At 36.9% G+C, this 27,272-nt stretch overlaps 2 protein-coding genes across 7 annotated transcripts; one reads left to right on the plus strand and one right to left on the minus strand.

Moving 5' to 3' along the window:
- LOC120776636 (opsin Rh4) lies at window positions 1–27,205 on the plus strand. Of its 2 annotated transcripts, none has more exons than XM_040107454.1 (4): window positions 1–204; window positions 267–452; window positions 551–897; window positions 26,193–27,205. In XM_040107454.1, exons 1-4 carry the CDS (start codon window positions 119–121, stop codon window positions 26,735–26,737), a joined length of 1,164 nt encoding a protein of 387 aa, XP_039963388.1. In that variant the 5' UTR covers window positions 1–118; the 3' UTR covers window positions 26,738–27,205. The 2 variants fall into 2 exon arrangements, with proteins under 2 accessions (XP_039963388.1, XP_039963389.1); XM_040107455.1 differs by lacking the exons at window positions 1–204; window positions 267–452; window positions 551–897 and adding exons at window positions 6,949–7,227; window positions 7,311–7,496; window positions 7,592–7,938 and having other exon boundaries at window positions 26,193–26,737.
- LOC120776637 (E3 ubiquitin-protein ligase sina) lies at window positions 14,358–25,177 on the minus strand. Of its 5 annotated transcripts, none has more exons than XM_040107458.1 (3): window positions 24,977–25,177; window positions 23,613–23,812; window positions 14,358–16,568 (listed from the first exon to the last, which is right to left on the minus strand). In XM_040107458.1, exon 3 carries the CDS (start codon window positions 15,773–15,775, stop codon window positions 14,870–14,872), a length of 906 nt encoding a protein of 301 aa, XP_039963392.1. In that variant the 5' UTR covers window positions 15,776–16,568; window positions 23,613–23,812; window positions 24,977–25,177; the 3' UTR covers window positions 14,358–14,869. The 5 variants fall into 5 exon arrangements, with proteins under 5 accessions (XP_039963392.1, XP_039963391.1, XP_039963395.1 ...); XM_040107457.1 differs by having other exon boundaries at window positions 23,613–23,821; XM_040107461.1 differs by lacking the exon at window positions 23,613–23,812 and adding an exon at window positions 24,027–24,234.
- Window positions 27,206–27,272: the final 67 nt, after the last annotated feature.

Here is a 27,272-nt window from a genome sequence, read left to right on the forward strand (position 1 = left end):
CCAGTGAAAGTGATTATTGACGAACTGAAGAGAAATTGTAGTCAGGCGCCTCGGTTCAATCAATACAAAGTGGATAGTTTGGGTTTGGGCAGTGATTGACCAGGACTAATTTGTTGATATGGATGTGAATGTGGATTATTCATATAGCTTACCAAATATTTTAGACAATGTGTCGACAGCGGCAACTTTGCGAGCTGAAGCAAGGTGCTGATTGCATTTTTCAAGTTTGATAACTTGATAACATAATATCGCTATTAAATACATAGATTGTCGTCAGATGTACGTCTAATTGGTTGGAATGTGCCACCAGAGGAGATTCGTCATATACCGGATCATTGGTTGAAGTACCCGGAACCGCCAGCGCATTACCACTACTTGCTTGGTACGTTGTATATCATTTTCACAACTATATCAATGTGCGGCAATGGTGTTGTCGTCTATGTTTTCTCTGCGTAAGTATAATTAACCGTCGTATTTGTAAAGTACGTGTAAGTATGTTGAAAAGCCCCGGAGTGCTTTCTTTAACAATTAATTTTTTACTTTTTTCCAGTGCCAAATCGCTGCGTACACCTTCCAACATATTCGTTATCAATTTGGCTATATGCGATTTCTTCATGATGATGAAGACACCTGTGTTCATCTACAATAGTTTTCATAGAGGTTTCGAGTTGGGCAATTTCGGTTGTCAAGTGTATGGCATACTTGGCGCCTTTACAGGCATCGGTGCGTCCACAACGAATGCGTTGATCGCTTACGATCGCTACAACGTCATCACGAAGCCGATGGAGGGCAAAATGACACACGGCAAGGCGGTCATGATGGTTTTGTCTGTATACATCTATGCTCTGCCGTTTGTGATTGGATGTGTTACTGAGACCTGGGGTAAATTTGTACCAGGTAGGTGAATTAAGGCTAATATTTGTAATATAAAGTGTGTTCCGTCTCGAGGTGCCCTTCAGTTTTAAAGGAAAAAAATCCAGAAACTTCAAATTTATTGGGGAATGTTTATTACCATTCGAAATAACATCATTGGCATTTATTTTTTGAAGATTATCTCTTTCAAATGTTGGCCGCGGCTTCGTCTCAGATGGTCCAGCCGTTAAGTCCAATTGTCGATAATTTGAGCATTTCGACTTGTACCTGGCGAAAGACACGCGTGATGCTTTGTTCAAGGCCTGAATCGAAGCGGGGTTCTCCCTTTAGACTCTAGACTTTACATATCCCCACAGGAAAAAGTCTAACGGTATAATATCACACGATATTGGTGGCCAATCGACCAAGACGTGAAATTATTTGCTCACCGAAGTGTTCTTTCAATAAATAAATTGACTGATCCGAAGTAAGGGAAGTGCCTTCGTCATGTTGAAACCAAATGCCACCGAGATCAATTCAATTTCAGACATTAAATAGTCGTTTATCATGGCGCGATAACTGTCGCAATTGACGAATACGTTCTCACCGTCAACATTTTTGTAGGAATATGGTCCAATGATTCCACCGGCCCTCAAACCACACTAAACCGTTGTTTTTATGGATGAAATGGCAGCTCTTGAATCTCTTCAGGTTGCTCTTCGTCCCAAATGCGGAAATTTTGGTTGTTTACATACTCATTGAGCCAGAAATGGCTTGGCTGGAAAACGTTGGATCTTCTTGGAACTCAAGAGCCCATAGAATGGAGCGATGTCGCTTGGGAAAGTCGAGCGGCCTCAGTTCTTGCCGAAGCTGTATTTTGTACGCTTTCACCTTAAGATCTCGACGTAAAAGTCGTTCCATACGTCTGTCCAAGTTGTTGTGAATGGTCTTCGTGCACACTCTTCGCTATATTTTCTTTACTCCGTGCTGTACGTGGTCTATTCGGTCGAATATTATCCAATAATGAATGCTGGGTCTCAAGAAGACTTCGTTTCCGAAGACCAAATAAACAAGTTAGTCATAATTGTCAATTACACTTTTTAAGAAAAAATAATATTTTGTATGTGCATCTTTGGCCATCACGATTTGTGGTATTTTATTCATAGAATACACCAAATTTGTTATAAGTTCAAGAGAGCTGCCTTAAACATCATTTCTTTGCGATCTCTTTACTTCGTCTCCATATAATGGAGACTCTCCAGGTTTTCAATGGGATTAAGTTCTAGACTCTGGGGAAGATGTGGCTGCACTTTTTCAAAGCAGCAAGCTTCTGGTCGTTATCCTAAACGAAGCCGTAATTTAAGTTGAGTTTAGCTGCTGACGGAGCCAAATTCCTTGTTAATATTGGCAAGTTGTCCATTCTTTTCCTAATTCCCCGACGCTATCTGCTTTCATTCTTCTTCTTCTTCTTAATTGGCGTAGACACCGCTTACGCGATTATAGCCGAGTTAACAACAGCGCGCCAGTCGTTTCTTCTTTTCGCTACGTGGCGCCAATTGGATAATCCAAGCGAAGCCAGGTCCTTCTCTACTTGGTCCTTCCAACGGAGTCGCGGGTACTGCGTCGAATACCTTCAGAGCTGGAGTGTTTTCGTCCATCCGGACAACATGACCTAGCCAGCGTAGTCGCTATCTTTTATTTCGCTGAACTATGTCGATGTCGTCGTATATCTCGTACAGCTCATCGTGCAGAGGACCATAAATTTTTCGCAGAACTTTTCTCTCGAAAACTTGCAACGTCGACTCATCCGTTGTTGACATCGTCCAAGACTCTGCACCATACAGCAGGACGGGAATTATGAGTGACTTATAGAGTTTGGTTTTTGTTTGTCGAGAGAGGACTTTGATTTCATTACACCCCCAACATTAATGCAGCCTCCACAATGGTTGATAGTACAAATCGACAACTCTCAAACACAAATAAATTAAATTTGGTATCCTCTGTAAAAATTACAGAATCTCAAAATTCTTTATCACATTTAATATTATTTCATTTTATTTCTTTGGAATATAGTAAATATTTCTCTTCGATAAATGTGGTTTTTTTCGCGGTGTTCACACTAAAAAATTAGATGAAGCCAAAAGGTTTCGAATGTGCATCACATATTTCGGGGAGTTCCCTGATACCCCGAACAACTTTACTGTTTCGAATTCAGCAATAATGTATTGCCTATTTCTTTACTCTTTACCAAAATTTTACTACCAGAGTCTGTAAATCTTAAGACGTTTGTTAATTCCACATTTGTTTTTCAAAAACTACTTCCTTGATTATAAGTTGATGACCACAGCTATTTATTCCAAGACAAGCTGTCAGCCATGAAAAATATGACAGGCCAACTTCATGCATAAGTCAAAGGCGGTGAAGAGGCAAAATTGATGAGGTTTCCAGTAAGAACAAGTTAAAAATCCTGATTGTAAACACATGGGTGATAATAGAAGAGTTTCCAAAATTTTAGAAAACTAATCGTGAGCTCTGCCAGATATAGTATTCGCGCAAAATTTGGCTGGTTGTCGCCAATCGCATCTTTATACAAGCTTTATTCGATAATTATTCCTCGTTTTAGCTTCAAATTGCATCGTTTTCCCGTCTTATCTAATGTTGGTAATTTTCATATAGCAGCGTAATTTATTAGATATTTTGGTATATTAGACCTAAAAACTACTTCTACTTTTGTATTCATGTTTTGTTTGCATACCTAATCTGAGTTTTTACTTAGTTGGTTAGAAATAATATCAATTTTAAGCAATTTGTGTAGATGTCAATCGGCTGACTTTAGCCTAGAGCATACAGAATAAAATATGTAGTTTTGTTCACCTAACGGTTGTTACTATCAGACTCAAAGAATCTAAATGAACACATAACTATATAAATATTTGGAAATCTCCGCATCTTTTGACTTCATACTACTCGTATTGCAGTATTTTTCAAGCCGAGATTGCTACCATTAATGTAGCGGTAGACTAACTGCTCCGGAATGCAGTCTTCTTGGCACCCAGAAGCAGGAGCTAGACTATAAAAGCGGAATTTTTCAGCTGATGCATCAAACACCTTTGTAAAGTGAGCGTGGCTCGCCCCTAATGGGAGTAACGTACATATGTATGTATCTCTCAAATCGCTACAACTATATCAATCAAACTTGACGTGAACAAATCCTTCTGACACGTCCTTATACAGTGTGAAAATGGATAAAATCCGATAATATCTACATCACATGACCATATGATAGCTATGTTCAAAACTACTTACAGAGCGATATAGAAAAACATCACAAGCATTAGATTTTTATACAAAAGATCGTTTGGTAGAGTTGCATGTCAAAAAAAGTTAGACTAACTTTTACGAATAGAGAATCTTCTAAACAAGATCGTTTCGTTTTATGCCAGATACTCGTATATGTTATAGACGTCCGATTCTTCGGAAATCGTATCATTGTCTTTGATAATAATACATAACACAAATTTTTTTAAGATCTTTCTTCAAATTAAAGTTTTTTATACAAGGACATGTATTTGATCGATGCAGTTTGTATAACAGTTATATGCTACGTTGATCCAATGTCGACGGTGAACAGCTTCTTGGGAACAAAAGGCCGTGTGCAAACTTCCTAAGCGAGCAAAAATATGAGGGACTAGTTCGCTGATATACAGACAGATATGGCAGAATCGACTCAGCTTGTCACGTTAATCATTTATCACATTTGAATTTTTATAGGGTTTCCGATGTTTCCTTCCGGATGTTACAAACTTCTTAGCAAACTTAATATACCTTGTTCAGGGTATTATAATGCGCTTGACGCCGCGCCAACTTTTAGTTGAAATCCTATAACTTAGAAACAACACGACTAATTTCAACAAAAATTTGATTCATATCATTTTGTCAGTTCAATGTTACAGTGTGGGCGAAATAGGAATTCAAACACTCCTAAATAAGGGCATCCATGTAGATAACTGAATAAAACTTAAGCAATGTACCAAATGGACCTAAAGCTCAGTCGATATGTCATATATCTTAATGAAATATAGAGGACATCTAACCCGACAATAATGCATCTTTTTACCCAATAGTCTGGGGTCAAGGTCGGGTCTATACTTACCCTAGCCCTTATAACTTATATAAGGCATTTCAAACTGCCGAATAGCTTTACTCCGTATACATATGCAGGTCCATATATAAGCTATTATAACTCCATGAAATTCAGAGAGCGTTCATTTTTTATTATAAAGTCGGATCAATACTCTCCTGAACCCACATATATCCTTAATACAGATTCTCAAACTTGCGGTTGACTTTTTAATGTCAATATTGGCCTATAATATAACTTAATAAGATACCTAATAGGATTTTAATCTATTTATGATCTCGTCGAATAATTAATTTTCAATTCAATTACAACATTTTTTAATGTAGTGAACCGCACATGCCGGCTTTAAAATTCAAACCAAATGCCACAACTTTAGTAGAACTGCTAACTAGTCACGGTATATAACGGGAACCCCATACAATGCCTATTGTAGAAGCTGACCAGAGGTTGAAGAAGAGGAGACTATAGAAAAAGATTCACAACTATCGGTCATGGATTTGTTGACGATGTTCCGGATGTTGCAACCATATAGCAAGTCGGCCAAGTTCCGAATGCGATGACTGTTTGTTTGATGACAGGAGATATTTCGTCTTGCCCTCGTTTCCTACCAGACCCATCTGCTTAACTTCCTTATCCAGTCTGTTGAAAGCAGAACTAACGGCGCGGTTGTTGAGGCTAATATATAAATATCATCGGTGTACGCCGGCAACTGTACACTCTTGTAAAAGATTGTACCTGCTCGATTAAGTTCTGCAGTTCGAATTTTTTTTGTGGATTGGGCATAGCACACTTACATATGTCCCAATCATCGGCATGCTTTCATCCCACCATATCTTGCAAAAAGGATGATGCATGCACCTTGCTATTTCTTCGCCGCCGTATTTGAAATACTCGGTCGGTAATCCATCGGCCCCGGCCCCTTTTCTGTTTTTTCAGGCGAGTAGGAGGGCAAGTCGAGTAGAAAACCATTTAGCTGTCGGTTGTGATAGCAGCTTCTCGGCGTCGGAGCTTCCTAGTGTTTGTTGACGGGCGCGCTTTCTGTACAACAAGATAGTGGTCCGCGACCGTTCCGGTTACATACACCCAACTGATGTGGCATCTTTGGTCATATCGTTCTTCTCTTCCGTCGGGGCGTGGGCGCAAATCAGTGATATGTTGAAAAATATTATTTTATTTATGATGGGAATTTCGGTTAGACCCTCATCCACCGGACCAGGACCCGACTTCAGCGAAACTTTAAACTAAATATGTCGGAGTGCCTCCGCTGAAGCTTCCTCTCTTTTAGCCGTGACCCCAGGGGGTTGATTACCGCATCTTACACAAGGATTACTCACTTGTCTAGGGTACGTGGCGTCGACGCAAGAGTAGGAATTGGATATTTTCTAACGACTGTAACTGCTTACCCAGAAGCATTACTATACTCTATTACACCCCCTAATCCCCATTACTCCATAAAAATATTTATTATCAACGTTTTTCTTTTATTTCAATGGACTATACCATTTTTCGGTCAGGCTTAACTGATAGATGTTATATGGGGTCAAGGTCAGATTTTCTAAACAAAAATAATGTAACAGAAATGTACACATTGTGATAAAGGTTTAGAAATACTTATGAGAATGAAAGAAAATACAGCTATACCTTTACTTACCATAATTAGGATAGAATAATTATTTAGTGTGTGGGATTCAATCAACAGCTGTCCATCTCACTTCCCCCGCTTAGAATAGATTTAAGTCACACTCTTGGCATTGACTGCTCTTTGGCCCTATGGAATTCGGAATTTGTCAACTTGCAACATTTTCTCTGCCACAACGCCGATTAAGCAGCACGCAAGCAAAGTGCTACACAAAATGCAATAGCAAATTTAATTAGAATCATTTTAAGCCAACCGCAATCACACAATGCCTATGAAACTATAAAAGCCCACCACATTCCCAAGCGTTACTCAGCGTCGAGAATTTCAGTTGCAGTGGCTATGTGGCGCGCGGTGCATTTTCAAGAGTTTTTTAACGGCTAAATTAGTAAATCGTTTCTTGGTTCGCATAAGTGCCGTTTTTCGTAGATATTTCTTTTAATTTCCTGAACCACATTTAGTGAGTGAACGCATGAACTGTGGACTTACGTCATACTCATACGCTGCATCCAGTCCGTCGTCCAGAGAATTACAACGAGAGAAACATGCTGCCACGCTGCAATGCCAGCCTGGAGCCTGTACTGCGACCACAAGCGCGGTAAAATCTACCACCAGTTGGAATATAAATTCCGCCAATTGATAACGCAATGGCCGTACCATTTCTCAATCTTTAATTTGCAGTGTCTCGAATGAGCTACAGTTTCTGGGCTGGAATGTGCCGCCCGATCAGATACAATATATACCCGAGCATTGGCTCACCCAGTTAGAACCGCCAGCATCCATGCACTACATGCTCGCTATACTATACACATTTCTCTTCTTCGCCTCGACCATCGGTAATGGACTAGTGCTGTGGGTTTTCATGAGGTACGCATCACCAATGAGACCTTGTCAATTGTTGCAGCCTAAGGGGTTTTGGTAAATGCTTTTAATCAATTTTTCTTGATTTTTGCATTCCGCAGCGCAAAGTCCCTACGCACGCCATCCAATATATTCGTTCTGAATTTGGCTTTCCTAGATTTCATTATGTGCGCCAAAGCGCCGATATTCATCTACAATAGCTTCCATCGTGGTTTCGCGCTCGGCAATACATGGTGTCAAATTTTTGCCGCCATCGGCTCATATTCTGGCATTGGTGCGGGCATGTTGAATGCGGCTATCGGCTACGACCGTTACAACGTCATTACGAAGCCAATGAACCGTTCAATGACCATGACCAAAGCTATCATTATGAATCTTCTGATATGGGTATACTGTACTCCGTGGGTCATTATGCCACTCACTGGCTTTTGGGATCGTTTTGTGCCAGGTATGTGAACGAGTTGTAATATGTGCTAAACGACTGATTGATTTACTGTACTGATTTACAGTAATGGTAAGAATAATAAATTATTCACAACGGTGAATAAAGGTGTACAAAGAAATTACCTCTGATAGTGCCCTGTGGTAAATTACCGATATATTTAACTGATTTGAAATAACTAATATTTGTAAAAATATACAGTGTGACTGTGTTAGAGATTTTCGAAAAATTGTTTGAATGTTCGTGTATTTGGATTTAGGAAGGTTAAATTATAGTATTTTATTCGCAATCCGCTAAATTACGTGAGATTTATTTCGAGATTCCCTACTTTTTTAAAGAAAAAAACAAAGAAACTTCAAATTTAGCGGGAAATGTTTATTATCATTCAAAATAACATTCTTTGGCATTTATTATTTAAAGATTCTCTCTCTCTGTTGGCTACGTCTCAGATGGTCGAACGGTTGAGTCCAATTTTTGATGACTCGTTCAAGCATTTCGACTGGTAACTGCCGAACGACATGCAAGATGTTTTGCTTCAAAGCCTGAAATGAAAAGGGATTGTCCGCATAGACTTTAGGCTTAACATATCACGATCCTGGTGGCCAATCGACCGGCGCAAAACGTGAAATTATCTGCTCATCGAAATGTTCTCTCAATAAATCCATTGATTGATGCGATGTGTGGGAAGTGGTGCAGTTTTGTTGAAACCATATGTCACTGAGATGAGAGGCTTCAATGACAGGTATCAAGTAGTCGGTTATCATTGACGGTTACGTTCTGACCGGCACCATTTTTGTAGAAATATGAATCAATGATTCCATTGGCCTACTAACCACATCAAACCCTAGATTTTTCTGGATGAAATGGCAGCTTCTGAATCTCTTCCAGTTGCTATTCGTCCCAAATGTGGCAATTTTGTTTCTTTACATACCCATTGAGCCAGAAATAGGCTCCGAATAGCTCCTTCTTTTAACAACGCGGTTCGAATTAAAAAAAATCACTTTACTACCGTATTTTAAAAAGCAATATATGAATAAATGAGTCCATCATATGGAATGACCATATTTTTTGAAGTTGGATGGTGGTTTGGAGGACCAAAAGAGTCTTGAAATGCTGCTTGAACCCTACAAAAATAGCCTGTTTTTCGGATTATCCATTACAACCCTAAATGCAAAGAATTATATGTAATCCATCGTCTACATATTAGCCAAATCAACGGCAAAGCCGAATATCCATGACGCCAAGGTAATGCTCCGTATTTGGTAGGATCAGAAAGTCATGTTATGTTACGAGCTTCTAAAACTGGCTAAAGCCATTAACGAAGTAACATCCAGGTACAGATGTGTGGAAGCTCTTACAAACTATATAACGACGTCTATAAGCAAATTTTTGGTGTCCCGTTGCAGCATTTTGGTTGAAATTTCGACTATAGCTCGCTGAATGTGGTCTAGAAGCGTAAAATTGCATAATCTTAGCGGCCATTAAACTGGACCTTTTCTCCGAATTAACGAGTTGCCAACATCAAATTCTTGGGGGAAAAAGTCGATAAACATCGTGTTATAACGCTCGCAATTGATGATAACTTTATTTTCTACATTGTTTCGAAATAATTAAAGCCCGACGCCATAACACAACTCGCACCAAACGGTCAACTTTTAGGGATGCAATTGCGTTTCCTGAAGCACACGTCTCTCTATTGGTAGTGGTGAAAATTAATTGGTAGATACTGCATATATGGGTGATCCAAGACGAGGTACTTTTTTCTATAGATCACGCGTAGGTCGTGTCAATATCATGCTATTTTCGTTCAGTATTCTTAAGCATTTCATCATGGAGAGACTTACACCTGAACAACGTTCACAAATCGTCCAACTTGATTACAATGAAGTTGAGCGTACTATTCGCTATCAGCCATCTTGAGACCCAGCATTCATTATTGGATAATATTCGACCGAATAGACCACGTCCTGCACGCAGTGAAGAAAATATAGCTGAGAGTGTACACGAAAGTCCGTGAAGAGTCGATTCGGCGTTGTTCTCAGCAACTCTGATTTACGTCTGCATTTTACGTCGAGTTCTTAAATTGAAAACGTACAAAATACAGCTTTTACAAGAACTGAAACCATTAGAGCTTCCCAAGCGACATCGCTTCGCTCTATGGGTCTATGAAAAGTTCCAATCCAAGAAGATCAGACGTTTATGAGCCAGTGAGAACGTAACCGTCGCATCAATCAATGGATTTATTGAGATAACACTTCAGTGGGCAGATAATTTCGCGTTTTTGACGGGTCGATTGGCCACCAAGATCGTGATATGTAAAGTCTAAAGTCTATGCGGACAATCCCGCTAACATTCAGGCCTTGAAGCAAAGCATCACTCGTGTCATTCGCCAGTTACCAGTGGAAATGCTCGTTCGAGTCATCGGAAATTGGACTCAACGGATGGACCTTCTGTGGCGTAGCCGCAAAATGCCAAAGAATGTTCTTTCGAATGATAATAACCATTCCCCATTAAATTTGAATTTTCTGTGTTTTTCCTTAACCCTGGACGTGCTTTGAAAGTTGATTCGACTAACAATCATCGTGTTTCACAAACAGCAGTAAAATAACGATCTCCGCCCAGTTTTAAAAAAGTGTGGTACCTCGAAATGGATCATCCTTTATAAAAATTAAAGAATCTTTTTAAATTCATTTTTAAATATTTATTTTCTCTAATCACTTTTATGTTTTAAACACATGTTGTTGTATGTCTACATTCACTGTAGTCCTTTGACTTGCAAGAACTTCGATTCGTAGCTCCGTGTTTTGGACGTCCGTCATATGGTTGTCTTATGTATCCTTATACTTATGCACTTTAAGTTATTTTCAACGCGTGTTTTACATTATTTCGATTCACTAATAGATATTAAATAGAAATTAACAAATTAAAAAGTCGGAGCATAATTAAACAGTGAAAAACTTAAAAAAACAAAGTCTGCTAAACGCTTTCGGCTGCTGCTTTGAGATATGAACATAAAGTGTGGCATAAAATTTATTTCAACGTTTTTAAATACAAGCGATGACAAACATACATATTGTATGATGATAATTGGAAAGAAAACAGTGTTCAGTTACAAATGTTCATGCGTATATTTAATGAGATATTAGATAATGATAATTTACAAGTCACATAGGAGCACTAAAAATTAAATCAAATTAAACTAGTGTTGATTTTTCACATTTCTATGATTTTTTACGCTTTTCAATTTTTTTATTTTTATTTTTTATTACTGTTATCTTTTAGTGTCTTCAGTATTTACCATCAATCATAATTTAGAGATCGACTAACCTATTACAGAATAACTACATCTTTTAGTATACATAAGTTTAGCTTAAGTTATGTATATTTTAAGTTTAAAATATCTTCATATAAATACGCTCGTGCAGTTGCTGTACAGAGCGCTAAAGTACAATACATACATACGAACATAGACGTTATGCATTTGGGGGGAAAAACGTAAGTCTTTACGGTGAAAGCAACCCAGTTGGGGGGGGGGGGGGAATTAGGAATTGGAGGGAAATCAAGTAGGAAAACAGTTACATACAGTTAAATACGTCCATTTGTTTGTGGCAAATGCTCCATGGACATATGGTAAAAATAATGGTATGATACATTACTTCTTAGGTGTCAGCGTAGAGTACTCTACGTAAAGTAAGTACATACATACATACACATGTGTTAAACATATACGTATGCATGTATGCACATTGTTTATGCGTTGATTCCAAATTGAGTTTTACTATATACCAATTGGCATATTCTTAACTATATATTTATGTTTGTCTACTATTATCGCATCTGTTCTTAAATTTTTGCCTCAATTGCAAAGTTGGTGTCTATTATTTTTTTTTACAAACTATTAACACATTCCGCATTGAAGGTTTTTCACCACATTTCGCTTTGTTCTGGTTCCTTTTTGGTTTTATTTCAATTTTTTGTCGATCATTAGTGCAAACAGGCTCAAATGCATTCAAAATTATGTAATTTAGTACAGCAATAAGCAATTATAAAAAATAATTTACATTTTTATTCAATTTTACGTAAGCCCCGGTAAATTCATTCAGTTTTAACAATTTCCATAATGCGGAGAAACATTAAAGTTAACAGTTAGTTAGAATTAGTACCCTTTAAGACTTCAAAAATTTTGAGAATTTTTCAGATTTTTACGGAAACTATTATTTTAATATATATTGTGGCTAAAGGAATATTTAGACGCTGAACAGAGTATATAGAGATTGCTGCGAAGTTTGTAACCCGCAGGAGACGTCTAAAACCCTATATAATATGTATATGCCCATAAATATATGGTCAACATAACGTGCTGAGTCGATTTAGCCATGTCCGTTCATCCGTCTGACTGTATACATATACGGGGGCTAGTCAGTCCTCTCCCCAAGGTGCTGCTCAATTATCGGAACTGCCGTTACCGGGTCAATATAGCCGTCAATGAAATTGAACGATTGGAATCAAGTGTGCAGTGATGCAATATCCAAGGAAATTTTTCAGATCGGATCACTATAGCATGTAACAGATATACAAACTGAACGATCAAAATCAAGTTCTTATAAGCGATTTTTTGTATTTGAGAAGGATTTTATAGCTTCGATGCAAACGAAGGTAAAGTTTTTTACTGCTTTGTTTCGAATTATCACTGGACATTTATTGTAGAAAGTAGTCAAAGTGTTGACAAAGGTAGAAAGATCTATGTCCACCAATATCAGCTTTGTGTACTAAAATTTATAGAAATATTTTAACCGAAGACCGATCAATCTACAAGTTTTTTTTAATTACATAATATGCGTACAATCATACTGCACATAAACATTTTTTTTTTAAACCTGTTTTCATGTTTCCCCGAAGCAGCAAGAAGAGTAAAACGCTTTGGACCAAGCAAAATTATGAATCAAGTTTCCGAACAGATAACGTAAATACTACTATGAGCAAACAATAGTAAGACTTCGTTCATAGTTTTAAAATTCTTAATTCATTCTTCAAAATCTATGTCGTTTCGTAATCACCTTGGCCTCAATATACTTTTCAATCCTCGAAACAGCTATTAAAGCCAATTTCCGGAATAGGCTTCAAAGTGCGTTGTAATTCACGTTTAATAACCTTAATTGATTCAAAACGGTTTCCCCCAGGCGGTCGCTTGAGTTCGCTGAATAGCCAGAAGTCACACGGTGCTAAATCAGGCGAATATGGTGGTTGCTGAACGATATTGGTTGAAAATTGGGCGAAAAACTCACGAAAAATTAATGCAGTATGCGACGGTGCATTATCGTGCTGCAAACACCAAAAGTTGTCGGCCCATAATTCCGGCATCTTTTTATAAATTCTCGCAAATGACGCATAACACTCAAATAGTATTCCTTGTTGACTATTTGGCGGTCGGAAGAAATTTTAAAGTACTGCAACTCGATAATAGAACAAAACTGTCAACATAACCTTGTTTTTAGACCTGCTTTGACATGGATTTTTTGGCTTCGACTCGCCTTTTCCACAATTTTGGGCCAATTGATTATTTGTTTCCTGGTCGTAAGCATAGATCCAAGATTCATCGTTAATAATAATACGTGTCATGACATTCTGGTAGCCGGAAAGCATTGTTTCACAGACGTTAAAGCGACGTTGTTTTTCAAAAAAATTTAGTGATTTTGGAACCATTCGTGCTTTCTCTTTTTAGGCTCAAATGATCTTTCAAAATGTTTTTCTCTGGCCCTTTAGATATTCCAACGATGCCAGTAAGATCTCTGGCTGTTAATCGCAGATTCTCAAGCACCAATTTCTTTATTTTACTGACATGTTGATCATCAGTTGATGTCGACGGCCGTCCTGAACTCGTTTTCTTCAAATAATTTGTACCAATCAAAAACTCTTGCTCGCGCCAAAAAAAAAAATCACCGAAGGCCAATAGTGATTTTTAATTTTGATGTGATAATTGGCACAGATGTCACTGACAGTCTTACCAACCTAGAAAAAACAATATTTCGACGAACAGGTTTTTGCGCGAAATTTAAATTAAGTCTTACTATTTTTTGCTCACAGTAGTATTTTCGGGTACATATACGTACATACATATGTATATCGACAATAATTCTGAGTGCATATTTGTGCCTTGTAATATATTCTTTTGGCCATGAAAAGATAGAGCAGTATTGTGTCGTATTATAATAAATTAAACCAAAGTGTTTTCTGATATTACATTACATTATATATATTTATAGATTTAGAAGAATAACATAAAAATAGGAAACAAATGAAGCCTTGACTTTACGAAAACGTTTTGAAAACGGTTTCTGCAATAATCGGCAAGCAACGCAAAATGGAACGGGTTTACAAACATATCGTTTAAAAAAAAGTAAGGGATGCCAGTAAAACCAAATCCATTTTATATATGTAGGTATGTACGCAATGTACAAATTATTATTAGGTGAAAATTTTGACTTTCGGGTTTCCCACGTACCAGCAATCTACGAACAGTAAATAAGGATAAACCATGCAATGGTTATTTATTAGAAATTATTTTAGGGCTTTCATTTAAAATGTAAAAATGTGTTCGTTTTTGTTTAAAGTTTTCCACGCTGCCGGCCTAGCTTGTAATATATACATTTTTTGGTAAAAAAAAATTCAATTTCTGTCTTTCGCATTTATTTTTTGTTATTTCTGGGTTATTTGGATACATGCTTGAACCCACTTTATACATATATGTAACCGTGTACGCCAATTTTTTATATTTTTGTCCCATTTTGCTGAAGCTTGTTGTCGGGGTTTGCACTCCCTCACAATTGAAAAAATCCAAGTCACTCCCACCCTCTTCTACTATTTCTTATCTTCTACAAATATTCCCTGTCCTTGTCTTCTCTCTCTTTTTTGTGTATGTGTATGTTGTTGCTTCATTTTAGACAATCGAAATGGTAACATTAATGCCGAGATTTCCGTTGTCCGCAAACAGTTGCGCAATCGATGTATCAAATACCAGACAATCGGAGTTGTGTATAGCAGATGCAACACCTTCATGTATGGACCGCGGCATAGCCTCCCAAGTCAGGCGTCGACGGTTGCCATTTAACTCTAAACGATAGACGAAATTCTCGGCTTCTTTCCGCGAGCCGATCAACTGCACAATTGCGAAGAATTGTTGGTGTCCATCATATTTTTCTTGCTTTTCAAGCACCAACATAAAGTGATGGCCGAAGCAAGACTGCATCATAACCCAATCGACAGCGCCGGGCAGGTTGATGTCAGTGGCGAGAAAGACAATGTCTTCGCCTTGTAGCGTAGTAATGCTTTTGTGTGACATCATTAAATGTTGCATGACCAAATCTAATGGGCCTTGCCACTTGCACGATGCACCCGGGCACGGACAAAGGTATGGTCGACATTCACATGTCTCTTCGTGTTCGGTTTTTTCTGTGTAAACCAGCGAAGCTGTACAACCATAACCCGAGTGTTTGCATGGGAATTTCACATTTGAGGCGACTTTCTCCATTGCCAAATTGCGTATATTTGCCAATGGTCCGCGACATGTTGGGCAGCAGGTGAGTTTCGAGCGGCACGATACGCATACCAGATGCCCACTAGAACATTGCAATATCGGTGGCAAGACATAATCGAAGCACACCGGACACTCAAACAATGAAGTTAGATCGGCAGACATACCACCATCACCGCCTCCGGCGGACGATAATGATGAGCTAGATGAGGAGGATGTATTTGCGGCTGAGGATGTATTGGCGGCCGATGTTGTGCCGGTACCGGTAGTGATCGGTCCTTCGCGGCGTTTCGGATTTAGCTTATTGGACATTTGTGTGTGTTGTAACAGGGTGAATGGTTGCTGCGGCTGCGGTAGCGGCTGCGGCTGTGTACAGGATGCACCAGAGGCGGCGATGACGGCGACAGAGGAGGCAGTTACCGGTACGGATGTGGACGCGGGAGTGGGAGCGACGACGTTGGCGACAGCGACAGCGACGGCGCTCTCCTCTTCGTTGTGCACCGCTGCTGTTGATGATGATGATGCCGTCAAAGGCTGTTGGTGCTGCTGCTGAGACGGTAACAGCGTTAGTGTTGTATGCTGTATAGGTTGCACAGGTCGTACTAGCTGTTGATGTTGCTCTTGCTGCAGTTGCAGGTGGACGCGTGGCAACACTGGCAATGAGAGCCGGGAACGCTGATTATAGTAATCGTAACGTTGGCGTTGATGATGATGATGTATATTATGAAGTTGACTGAGGTACTGTTGTTCTATTAGCAGCTGTTGTTGGTACTGAATATGTAGTTGCTGCTGCTGTTGTTGCAAGTAGCGCAGGTGATTGTTAAGGTATTGATGTGGACTCTGATTGTTGATGTAGATAAAGGAATCGTCACTATTGCTGCAGTTGTTCAGGTTCTGTGAGTCATACGGATCGTTAAGATAACTGCTGTTATTATTGTTACAATCAAATTGACGTGTGTTACGTAAAAAACATGTAAACGTTGCGTTTGGCAGTTCACTGGCTGTGCTCACGTAAAAGTATTCCAGAGTGTTGTTATTGTAAACGCTACTACTATTTCCTTGACAAGTCTCTAATATCTACGGTTGTTTCGGCTGGGTTGTTGAGCTGCATTTAAAAAATTAAAAAAAATGTATTTATTAATACGGTAAAAAATATATATAATTATTAATATAAATTATTGCAAAAATATCTCGAGTAAATATGGAAAATATAACAATTGTTAACTTGTATATGTTTCAAGTTTTTAGTTCTCTGTGAGTTGCAAACAACCATTAGTCGAATAACTTAATAAAAAAAAACCTGTAAGGAAGGGCTAAGTTCAGGTGTAACCGAATTGTATTTGAGCAAGTGGAAGGTCCAGACTGACTGAGTTAATTTGTAGTATTACTCAAGTATATTCGGGAATCCATTTCCAGGCAATTTTTTAAGATAACACACGCACTGACCGACATAAGCGACAAAATTTCAGCTTATTAATCAATAAGAGTGGTATGATTTCTTTTCACAAAAAAACACACTAATCGTTACTGGTATTCGTATATTATTCGAATCATTTAACTCACAACTTCTTTAGTAAGAACGAATTCGATCAACCCAATTTTCGAGTATTTTTTCCACTAAACTCATGAATAGCTCCGTCAATATTGACTTCTAAAGTTTGAAGTGAGTCTTGTTTATTGCTAAAGACCAATGACTTTAAATAACCGCACAAGAGCAGGCTAATGGCATTAAATCACAACTTCTTGGAGGCCATTTAATGTCACAATTTCTCGAAATAATCGAATCTCCATGCTTTTCTCGCAATAAAATAAGATAGACTTTCTCCAACTGCAGCCATAAGAACGTGCTGTTTCGATGTGTGGGGTTAGCTGGGCATGCAAAGAGGTGGTTAGTGTCATACGGGGACTCTTTGTACGCTGGGCATATATTTATTTGATATGCCGAAGTGAATTCTGGAAAAGTATGAGTTTAACCTGCACAGTATTCAGAACGAAGCTCCACGATCACTCTCAATTCTCGTGGCAACTCGAGCTCTTCCTGGTCGGTGCACGCCTGATATTTGTTGCGTTGATAGTCTAGTCGGCGTATTGTTTTATGCTTATTTTACACTAATACATACATATGTATATAGTATATGCTGGCTGGTGTAATTCGTTGACCAATATTATGCATTACAATATAAGTTACAAACGTACACCATTAACAAAGAAATTCTGAAATTAAAAACAAAAAAAAAAATATTTTAATCTCGACCATCGCGACGCCATTTTCGGTGACCTCTCCGAAAAAAATGCTTCCGTGTTGGCAAGATGACTTCTTTTTAGTTAAAACCTTAACTTAGAACTTGGACGAAGAAAAATAACTGAAATTGGATTTTTGGCAAACATTTTTACAAAAAAAAAAAAAAAATTAAAGGTTTAGTGAAAACTCCGTGAATTTTTTAATCGGCCAGATCGGTTAAATAGTTATCGAGAAGTGTTGCCAACCGACTTCAAAAACACAGTTTCGCGAAAAACTCGTTAAAAGACGGCGGACGACTTCTCAAGGCTGTATCTCCGAAACAATTAGGATCAACTTGAAGATTGAATTTAAGACAATATTCTATAGGTATTGTAGAATTTAATAAGACAATAAAAAAATAATTTTTTGAAACCCGTAAACGCATGTAACCCCATACGTTCACTTAATTTTGCTAAGATATCGTAAAAAATGACCCATAAATACTCTAAAAAAGCTGTCGGAAGTTTGAAATACTTATATTGGATATAATAGGATATATGAAGTATATTGGATTGCTAGTGGTAGTATTGGCCCGATTTTTTTCATTATTGACACAAGGGTCCGTATAGTATTATCAGAAAAAAGATTATCTCTGATTGTCAATAATATGCACACATTTACCGATAATTTGTGTAAAAAAGCCAGTCATATACATTAGGTCCATATCTACGTTTTAGTAGTTTGAAGAAAAATTGTGTAATTTTGACAATTTTTAGACCTGAGATGGAAGGTGTGGCACTATTGGTGCAAAGATTTATATATATTCATTGGTGTATCATTTGTATACTGTCAAGAATCATAGGGAATGAAAATTGTCTTATATTGGATGTGTGCGTGGTTACAACTCTATTTCTCCAATTTGATGTCGCTTTTATTTATTGAGTTTTCGCACTTTTAGTAATTTTCAACATAACCGTTATACATGAAGAAGGTTATAATCCGATTTCACTCATTTTCCGACTGTCAGAAGATGTTCCAAGAAGATATGTATGTCCTGAGCAATTTTGTTTGATTTAGCTTAAATGATTTTGTCGATAAGTACATTAAGCCCATTAGGAGACGAGATCACGCTCAATGTTTCACAAATGTTAAAACCCCAGGAACCACTCCTTCCTGCAGTATGCAATTAAGAAGTTGAAATAAGTAATAAACGCAAAGTAACTTGCATTAGTTGTTTGCTTATGTAAGGTAAATCCTTTAGCATTTCGAGGGGAAATGAAAAGGTTCTCATTTGGTAGATTAAAGTCACAAGTTTTGGTTATAGAAGCCGGACTGTATTCTATTCTAACCCTTGTAAAAAATTGTAATATATTTTTGATGCTTTTCCTAATTATTTACAATTTGTTTATAGTTCCGTTTTAAATATACATATGTAAATATTATCTGGTATGTTAACTGTATAATCTGGAATATTAATTATAACATGCTTTGTTGCTATATCCGGTATAAGCTAGTGAAGCTGATATCCAATTTGGGCACAAATATTCGTCTTTCTCACTTTCGACTGCTTTCATATAAGATGCTTGGATTGACAAATATGGAAGCAAAAACCGAAGAGCGACAGCTGAATACTATTTAAGATATTTTGAAATATGTATATGCATTTATTTCAAATTTACGGAAGGGTTACTCACAGCTCCAATGTGATTTTACTCTATAGAAATGGAAGGAATAATCAATCCGTCATTAGAGAAGCTTAAGTTACCAAGAAGATATAATTCTGACACGACATTCGGGTCTAAGTAACCAGAACGATCCCGGATTCTTTATCCAGTCAAGGACTGTCAACCCGCAAAATTTTGTTGCTATAACAACAACAGCTCTGATAATTAACTTATGATTCAGCAGATGATTGGATCGCTTGTATATTAAAAGTAATCTCTACATCGTGAATTTAATATCCAATATAAAACAAGTTTGAAAGTGGTCATTTTTTCGAACTTAGTGGATATAACAGATTTTTACTCAATCCCTTTTGTTGTGGTTTTAACGCATAGTTCACTCTTCTTCACAAACTCTGATATCTTACATATACACTGAACAAGTTATATATAGTATATCAAGTTTGCCACTAAGTTCCTAACACCTAAAGGAAAGATCTAGTGCCTCAGTTTTTGAGTTATCGATCTGAAATTTTGCGCAAGTTCTTTTTTCTCGAAACCGCCGATATTTCATCACTTAAGCATATAACTGACCGATCAAAATCAAGTTCTTATATTGAAATTTTTTTTATTTAACAAAGTATCTTCACGACATATACCAATTAATGTAAATATTCCATTTTTACACAGAAAGATCGTTCATTACTTGTTTGCTTGAGTTTATCATATTTGTTTCCAAAAGTATTTTTATATGAAAAATTTAACCTTTTCGCACACAAATTTTCTATTAAGCTTGCAAACCGGAGAAGTAGTGGACAAATGTATATACATACGCATATACCCATGGATGATGTAGGTATGGAGCTGTGTGCGTGTGAACTCGACCTTTTTCACTCTCTCTTTAAAAGGTCTCTAGTTTATACCCAGATACCAGCAAACACATACGTACATATGCACATATTTATGAGCATGAGCATTTATACAAATATGTACATATGTATATGTCATGATGCTATATATCACCTGGTTTTAGATATGTATGTGTATGCCAAGAACCACCGAAACTGCTTGAAATAGTTATTGAACTGAAATGTGTTAGCTTAGTAAGCATTTCAAACTCTCCAAATACCTAAAATAGTGTTAGTTTTCAAAGATTTTCATTAGTCTTGTCGCTGTATTCGAATTTCAAGACAAAGCTGTGTCTTGCCATTAAAGCTGCACAAGCTAATGAAAAATATTTGTTTACACTGAACATAGAACAGACACAGAAACAATGATAATACTACAAAGACTACCAAGAGCTGATTTAAAGGGCTTCAGGATTACCTACTGTTGAATTCTTTCCGTTCATGGTTCTCAACAATTTGCAATGTCGGCAAAACTTCAAAACAGTAATATATCTTTAATAACCACATTTTTGTAGGATCACGCGTATGCGGGTATACATATGTATGTATAAATGTATGTATGTATTTAGTAAAAAATAGTTGCTCCAATTAGACGTTTATGATAAGACATTTCGTTTGTTCTCTGTGTACATTCATTTGTCCCCAAGAACATAGAGAGTGACCACATTAACGAAACGAATCTGATAATTTTAAATAAGAAAAGCGTTTTTGTCTTAAAAATTTTGCACAAAACACTCACTCAAGATGTATTAATATTTCCAACGAGTCTATGAGATCCTAGCAACGTTCAAATGGTAATTCTTCTCAAACCTGCCACAAATTTCTTAAAATAGTTGGTTTTCGTTTGATTCACTTTTTTCATGGGCACTGATGTTTTTTATTGAGTTGATACAAGGAAACTACAAAGACTGAGACTTAACTTCAACTCGTTTGACTCTACAACCAATTTTTTACACACTTGATGATATGTTTAAGATCATTATCTTGTCGGTATACACATATAAATGTTATATTTCCCCAGGCATATGGTGACATTACCTTATTCTAATATTTTGATATATGCCACTTGATTCATGACGCTTTCAATCAGAAGGATGGCTCAAGTCCACTTTGTGAAAAGCTACCATCTACCATGAATTTAGCGCCAAACTCGAATTCTAAAATTTAACTACAACGGACTACAGAGTGAGATCGAGGAGATAGCAACATTCATGAGTAGAAAATGCGTATCAATTTCTGCGTTTCAAGAAACCAAGTTAAACAGCCGCTCACATCTTCTGAGTTGTTGAGGCTTTAACGTCCTACATAAGGATTGCGAGCGAGATAATGGTGTTGACCTCGCCTTCATACTGCACAACACCGTGCAATATCGTCTTATCGATTTGAATGTCTGGATATATGTAGCTGTTCGGTCAGGCGATGTCGAGTCGAAATATTTAATATAAACATCGCACATACATAGGTAAAAACCGTTTGGTACTAGGCGACTTTAGCACGCAACACAATCTTTGGCATTCCGATCTAAAGATCGTAGGGGGGATGGACTTGCCGGAACAGATAGGCGATTCGATATTATGCACAATGAATGATGAAGCGGGAAGAACCGCGGAACTCCGCATCAATTTCCCAGACAAAGCAGCTGTTTAGCTAATGAGCGCTATACCTTACGCCATACTGATTCGGCTATAGTAAATCAACAAAAGCTGACAAAATGGATAGAGCACCTGAAGTCTTGCAACCTCTCCACCGGCGTGAGTAAGCTTTTGACTGCTGTCAAGGCTTTGTCTGACACGAAGAGACATGATGACCCAAGTTTAAATTCACTTCAATGGTCATGCTTCTTTGGAGCCGAAGAAGTGCGCTAGTATTTTACCGGCAATTCACACTTCATCTTTCGTTAGACAAAGCCAAACGCCTCAACCTGTCGCTGACCACTATTCAAATACCCGATGTGTGAAAAACCGGAAAAGTCGTCCCACTACTGAAACCTGAGAAACCTAAACGCCCAGATATCAACCAAAAACCAGCTTACGGGAGGACGATCATTGTTGCGTTAGTTTTGTCAAAAGCCTTTAATGCAGTCAACAACACCACCCTACTTGAGACCATCGAAAAGTCTACGCTCCCAAACTGGACGAAGGACTACAGACTTGACCTCAATATTGCAGTCGACGGCGTTAAAATTCAGACTGTAAATAATTTAGTCGTGACACTAGGCAGCCTGTGCTCTTTTACCCCTCATATACCACTGTTATTACAAAGTATAAAGCCACAACAAAATACTCATATCGCTACCGTTCCCACGACAGTCGGGTTTACGTAACCGGAAAGGTCCCGGATTTTTATGCGGCCAAAGACTGTCAACTCGTCAGAATTATGCCGCTATAACAACAACAACAATTCAAAACGCTAGATGGCAGTAGATATTAAAAAAAAAAACGTTGTTGGCAAAACACGCCAAGATGGGCCACTTTTTTTTGATTATCTTCCATATAACATTTTTCAACTAATATGCGCCATGAGTAAAAAAAAGCACTTGCTAATTTAGTGTTATATTTTTAATGTCACTATATACTTCTTTCGTTTTACTGGACATACATACATATCTCTGTATGTACCTATGTATGTAGCAATTCGGATATATGTACATATGTAGAAAGTTTTGACAACCTCCGATTCTTTCAGCGATTTTCCTTCGTTTTGCAATATTTCATTTATTTCATACATATTGTACTTGTATTTTAACTATGAAAATGAAAATACAGTTATAATTAACACAATGTTTCTATCTTTATGTCGCTGTCATTGATGCCTCCTAATAATTTTCCCAAAGCACTTTATAGTTCCCGTCATAAAACCCCAAAGACTTCCATTAAAATTACACTTTCAAAAACTGACCCTATTGTTTTGTGGTAACTATGTATACCTCGGAGTAAGCAGGCATAAAAAGTGTAATTGCAATTTGTTTAAACAAATTCATATTCAGTTAATAAAATTGTTTGTTCGTTGGAGATATACAAATCATTCCAGCTATATCCATAATTTATACGATTTTCTTTTTTATTGATCCACAAAAGCTAGCACACATATGTATGTATATCAAAGATAATAATATAACATAATAATATTCAAATGAACTATATACTATGTATGTATTTACAATATATTGTGTTAGCAATGGTAATGCATGCAATCCATACGTATCACAGAAATCAATATGGGAGCGTATGGAGAGTTTTTTGAACAATTACGTTTTAAAGTCATATACAAGTACTGACTTTCGGCATTTGTTCACTAGAGAATATTCAAATTATAATGGCAATGTAAAATATTTATAATGTAAGTATAAAATAACTTACACACTACCAATTCAACATTATTTTGGTTGACCAAACAATAATCCACATCTGTCGTAATTATTAATGAAATTTTGTAAGGCTTCTTCTTCTCACAATTTGTATAAAATTCTTAATATTTCATTTCTCCAGACGGTATTGTTTTTTATGTTTACGTGAGCGACGGAAGTAGGTACCAGTCTCCAATATAAACAATATCCACTCTTCAAAAACTAAGCGTGTTTAAAAATACAGATTGATGTACATACATGCACACATGTGCACATAAGAGAATAAGCACTTGTAAATACACTTTGCAATAATTTTTGCTTTACATAATTTGATTGCTCGTTTTCCCAAAAACTTTACAACAAAATAGTGCTAATTTTTCTTCGTATCTATTTGCTTTATTGCAATAAATATATCACTTTTGCTTACGATCTCAAGCTATGTATATTGTAAAGTAAATTCACATTGTTACAAGCACAAGGACGTTATATCGTATCCCTTATAATTTCCACTTTTTAGATATTTATTTTTTCACAGTTAAATTTTTAATTTTTTTGTTCCCATTTACTCAAACGAATGTCATCTGTTTGGCATACAGAACTGCGCTGCCATCGTCACTATATACCTCCTCTGCAATCTTTAGCTCATACATTACAAATAAAAACAATTAACTGTATAGCGTTGCCACCTAAACTCTTAAAAAAAACATGAATGCAAAACTTAACTTATACTGAATTAGCAACTGCTATATTCTCGCTCCCACAACATTACGAAAAGCGCTATACACTTCACTACGTTCAAATCACTCGCACTACAAACAAACCCGACATGTTTACTATGTTTGCATTAGGTGGCAGCGTTAAATGTTATAATAAAAACACAACCTCTGTCGACTCTTGCGCCGACATCAGTTACTTCGCTGCCGAAGGCAAAGAAATGCTACGTTTTTTTAGGGCTATTGCTGCAACTGCTGATATGAATTTACTGGGGTTGTGTAGACCGACTCATTTGTCTACCCCTATATGTGATTGTATACCCTCTTGACAATGTAACGATCCGTTTGCAATAAAAGGATAGAAAGTCAAAGCGTGCGTGCAAACAACAAACTCAAAGTATTTCAGTTCACTCAAAAACCGAAATGGAGGCGGTGCAACTAACTCATGTAAAGCTCAAATGCAGTGGCAGTAGCAATCTTATAGATCAAAAAGAGCGAGAATATAAATATTCCATCTCTTTTAGACATGAAACACAGAAAAGTGCTCAATAGCCTCCGCTTCTGCATGCGCGTTAACTCCACTTTTAGCACTTAGTTCTTTTTTATATGCTTTTGTTACTTCCTTTTCTGAAAAGAATTAATATCACCCGATTGTTTTCACTACCTTTTCGAACGATTCATTATGAATTCACATGACTTTCCACAAAATTGTACTTTTCATATATTAAAATTAGCGCTATTGAATAAAAATTATGTCTTGTTTGGTTTTAATTGTGTTGCTACTAATATAAAAATTATTGCTATACGACGAACAAAACTTCCACCAAGTACGTACTACACTAATGATACACTTGATAAAAAACCGTTTTCTTACACGGTGGTTAAACAAAGGCAACTAATGTATCGATGCAGATACGTATTCACTTTAACGTAGATAAATTGATATTGCCACATTATTTTGATTATATTATCTATCGTCATCTGTTGCCGCTAACTCCACAAAAATTATTATAAATTCGCCTTATTTCAGCTAAAAATATATTTTATGCAACAAATTTTTATATATTTACTGAATGAACAGACATTAACTTAAGTGTAATGATATTTAGAAGCCTATATTTGTTTTATTTGAGATTATTTTAAGTTTTGTATTATATACAATTTTTATCTAAGAATTTGTTGTATTATTAAAAAGACAATAAATTTGTTATTTTGAAAATATTGATATTGAGGTACAATGAAAAATATTGTTGTAATATAATGTGAGATCAAGTTTTTTAGCCTTCTAACATTGTTGACTATGTTCCATTAGTTGCATCGCAAGTAGATTATCATGGACTGCACTAACATGAAACTTCAATGAAGAACATTAGTTCAAATTTCTGTTCGAAACGTTGACTTGAATAAACTATAAATGGGGGTAACAAGGTCATGTACAATCTAAAACCTATTTTCTCGTGCCTTTTCCTTCTAGATCTGTCCGCTACTAAAAATTAGTACTATGCACCCATATTTGAATAATAAAACAACCTGGGTGATCGCTTTCGAGCCGGTGACCTTTTGACAGTCGTTATACATGATATATGAGGTAGAATTCATATATGTACATCCAGCTTTTCTTGATTATTAGTTAAACCCTTCATTCGGTTCAATATTTGTATATGTATGTAAGTATGTACATACATCAAAAAAATACATTCTGAAGAAAATTTAATCCTCAGCCCTAAATAATTGAACCGATATCCTTCGAATATTTAGAACTATATACCTATGTAATACTAATTTATAGCACAATTATTTAGCGGGTATAAACGCCCAGTGTTCCAAAACCTATTTGCATTTGCGAGATCTAAAATAATATTTTATATCTTTCTTTCTAGAGGGCTATTTAACATCTTGCACTTTTGACTACCTAACGGATAACTTCGATACGCGCCTTTTTGTTGGCACCATATTCTTCTGCAGCTTTGTGTGCCCGACATCGATGATCGTCTATTACTACAGTCAAATAGTTGGTCATGTCTTTAGTCATGAAAAAGCGCTACGCGAACAAGCGAAGAAAATGAATGTTGAGTCTTTGCGATCAAATGTGGACAAGAGTAAGGAAACGGCGGAAATACGTATCGCAAAAGCGGCCATTACCATTTGTTTCCTCTTCTTCGTGTCGTGGACGCCGTATGGAGTAATGTCATTGATTGGAGCATTTGGTGATAAGAGTCTACTGACGCCGGGCGTAACCATGATACCAGCCTGTACTTGCAAAATGGTAGCTTGCGTCGATCCATTCGTGTACGCTATTAGTCATCCTAGATACAGAGCGGAATTACAAAAGCGTTGTCCATGGTTGGCCATTAAAGAAAAGTCGACGGAGGCTTCAACAGCGGGTTCGACAACCACTGAACAACAGCAGACGTCAGCAGCGTAAAGTTAGCTCACAGGGTGCACTGATCGCTGACGGTAATACTGTTGTATACATTAGCTTGTAAGAAGCATTAGTAGCATTAGGAATTAATTGTTATGGGTTTTTATCTGTATATTGTACATGTGTATGTACTTAAAAATTACTTAGACTAGATAATTATTGCGACAATTTTCGCACACATATTGATGACTTGGCTCTGGACAAGGACTTGCATTATCGCCTATATTCAAACTGAACACACAAGGCTAAGTGAACGGATACATGACTTGGTAAAACACATACATAAGTAACTGTGCAACAATGCGTGGATGCCAAAGAAGCTGCATTGTGCATGAAAATCACAAAAAAAATAAATAGATCGTCACAGTTAGGTTTGATGTAACCAGCTGTTATTTTTCTTATTATTTATTTGTAGCTCTATTATTTGCCTATGTAATAGAAATGGGAAAAATAAATAGAATTTTATTGCAACTTAACAATTTTTATTTGTGAGTATGTTTTCATCATTTATTTTTACCGAATACTTATAAACATTCGA

This window comes from Bactrocera tryoni, chromosome 5 (genome assembly GCF_016617805.1).
Source record: "Bactrocera tryoni isolate S06 chromosome 5, CSIRO_BtryS06_freeze2, whole genome shotgun sequence".
Lineage (NCBI taxonomy): Eukaryota > Metazoa > Arthropoda > Insecta > Diptera > Tephritidae > Bactrocera > Bactrocera tryoni.

Coding starts and splice junctions, on each gene's coding strand:
- LOC120776636 (XM_040107454.1), top strand. CDS start 119: ATGGATGTGAATGTGGATTATTCATATAGCTTACCAAATATTTTAGAC. Junction 205..266: donor ACTTTGCGAGCTGAAGCAAG/GTGCTGATTGCA, acceptor TTAAATACATAG/ATTGTCGTCAGATGTACGTC. Junction 453..550: donor GTCGTCTATGTTTTCTCTGC/GTAAGTATAATT, acceptor ACTTTTTTCCAG/TGCCAAATCGCTGCGTACAC.
- LOC120776637 (XM_040107456.1), bottom strand. CDS start 15,775: ATGTCCAATAAGCTAAATCCGAAACGCCGCGAAGGACCGATCACTACC.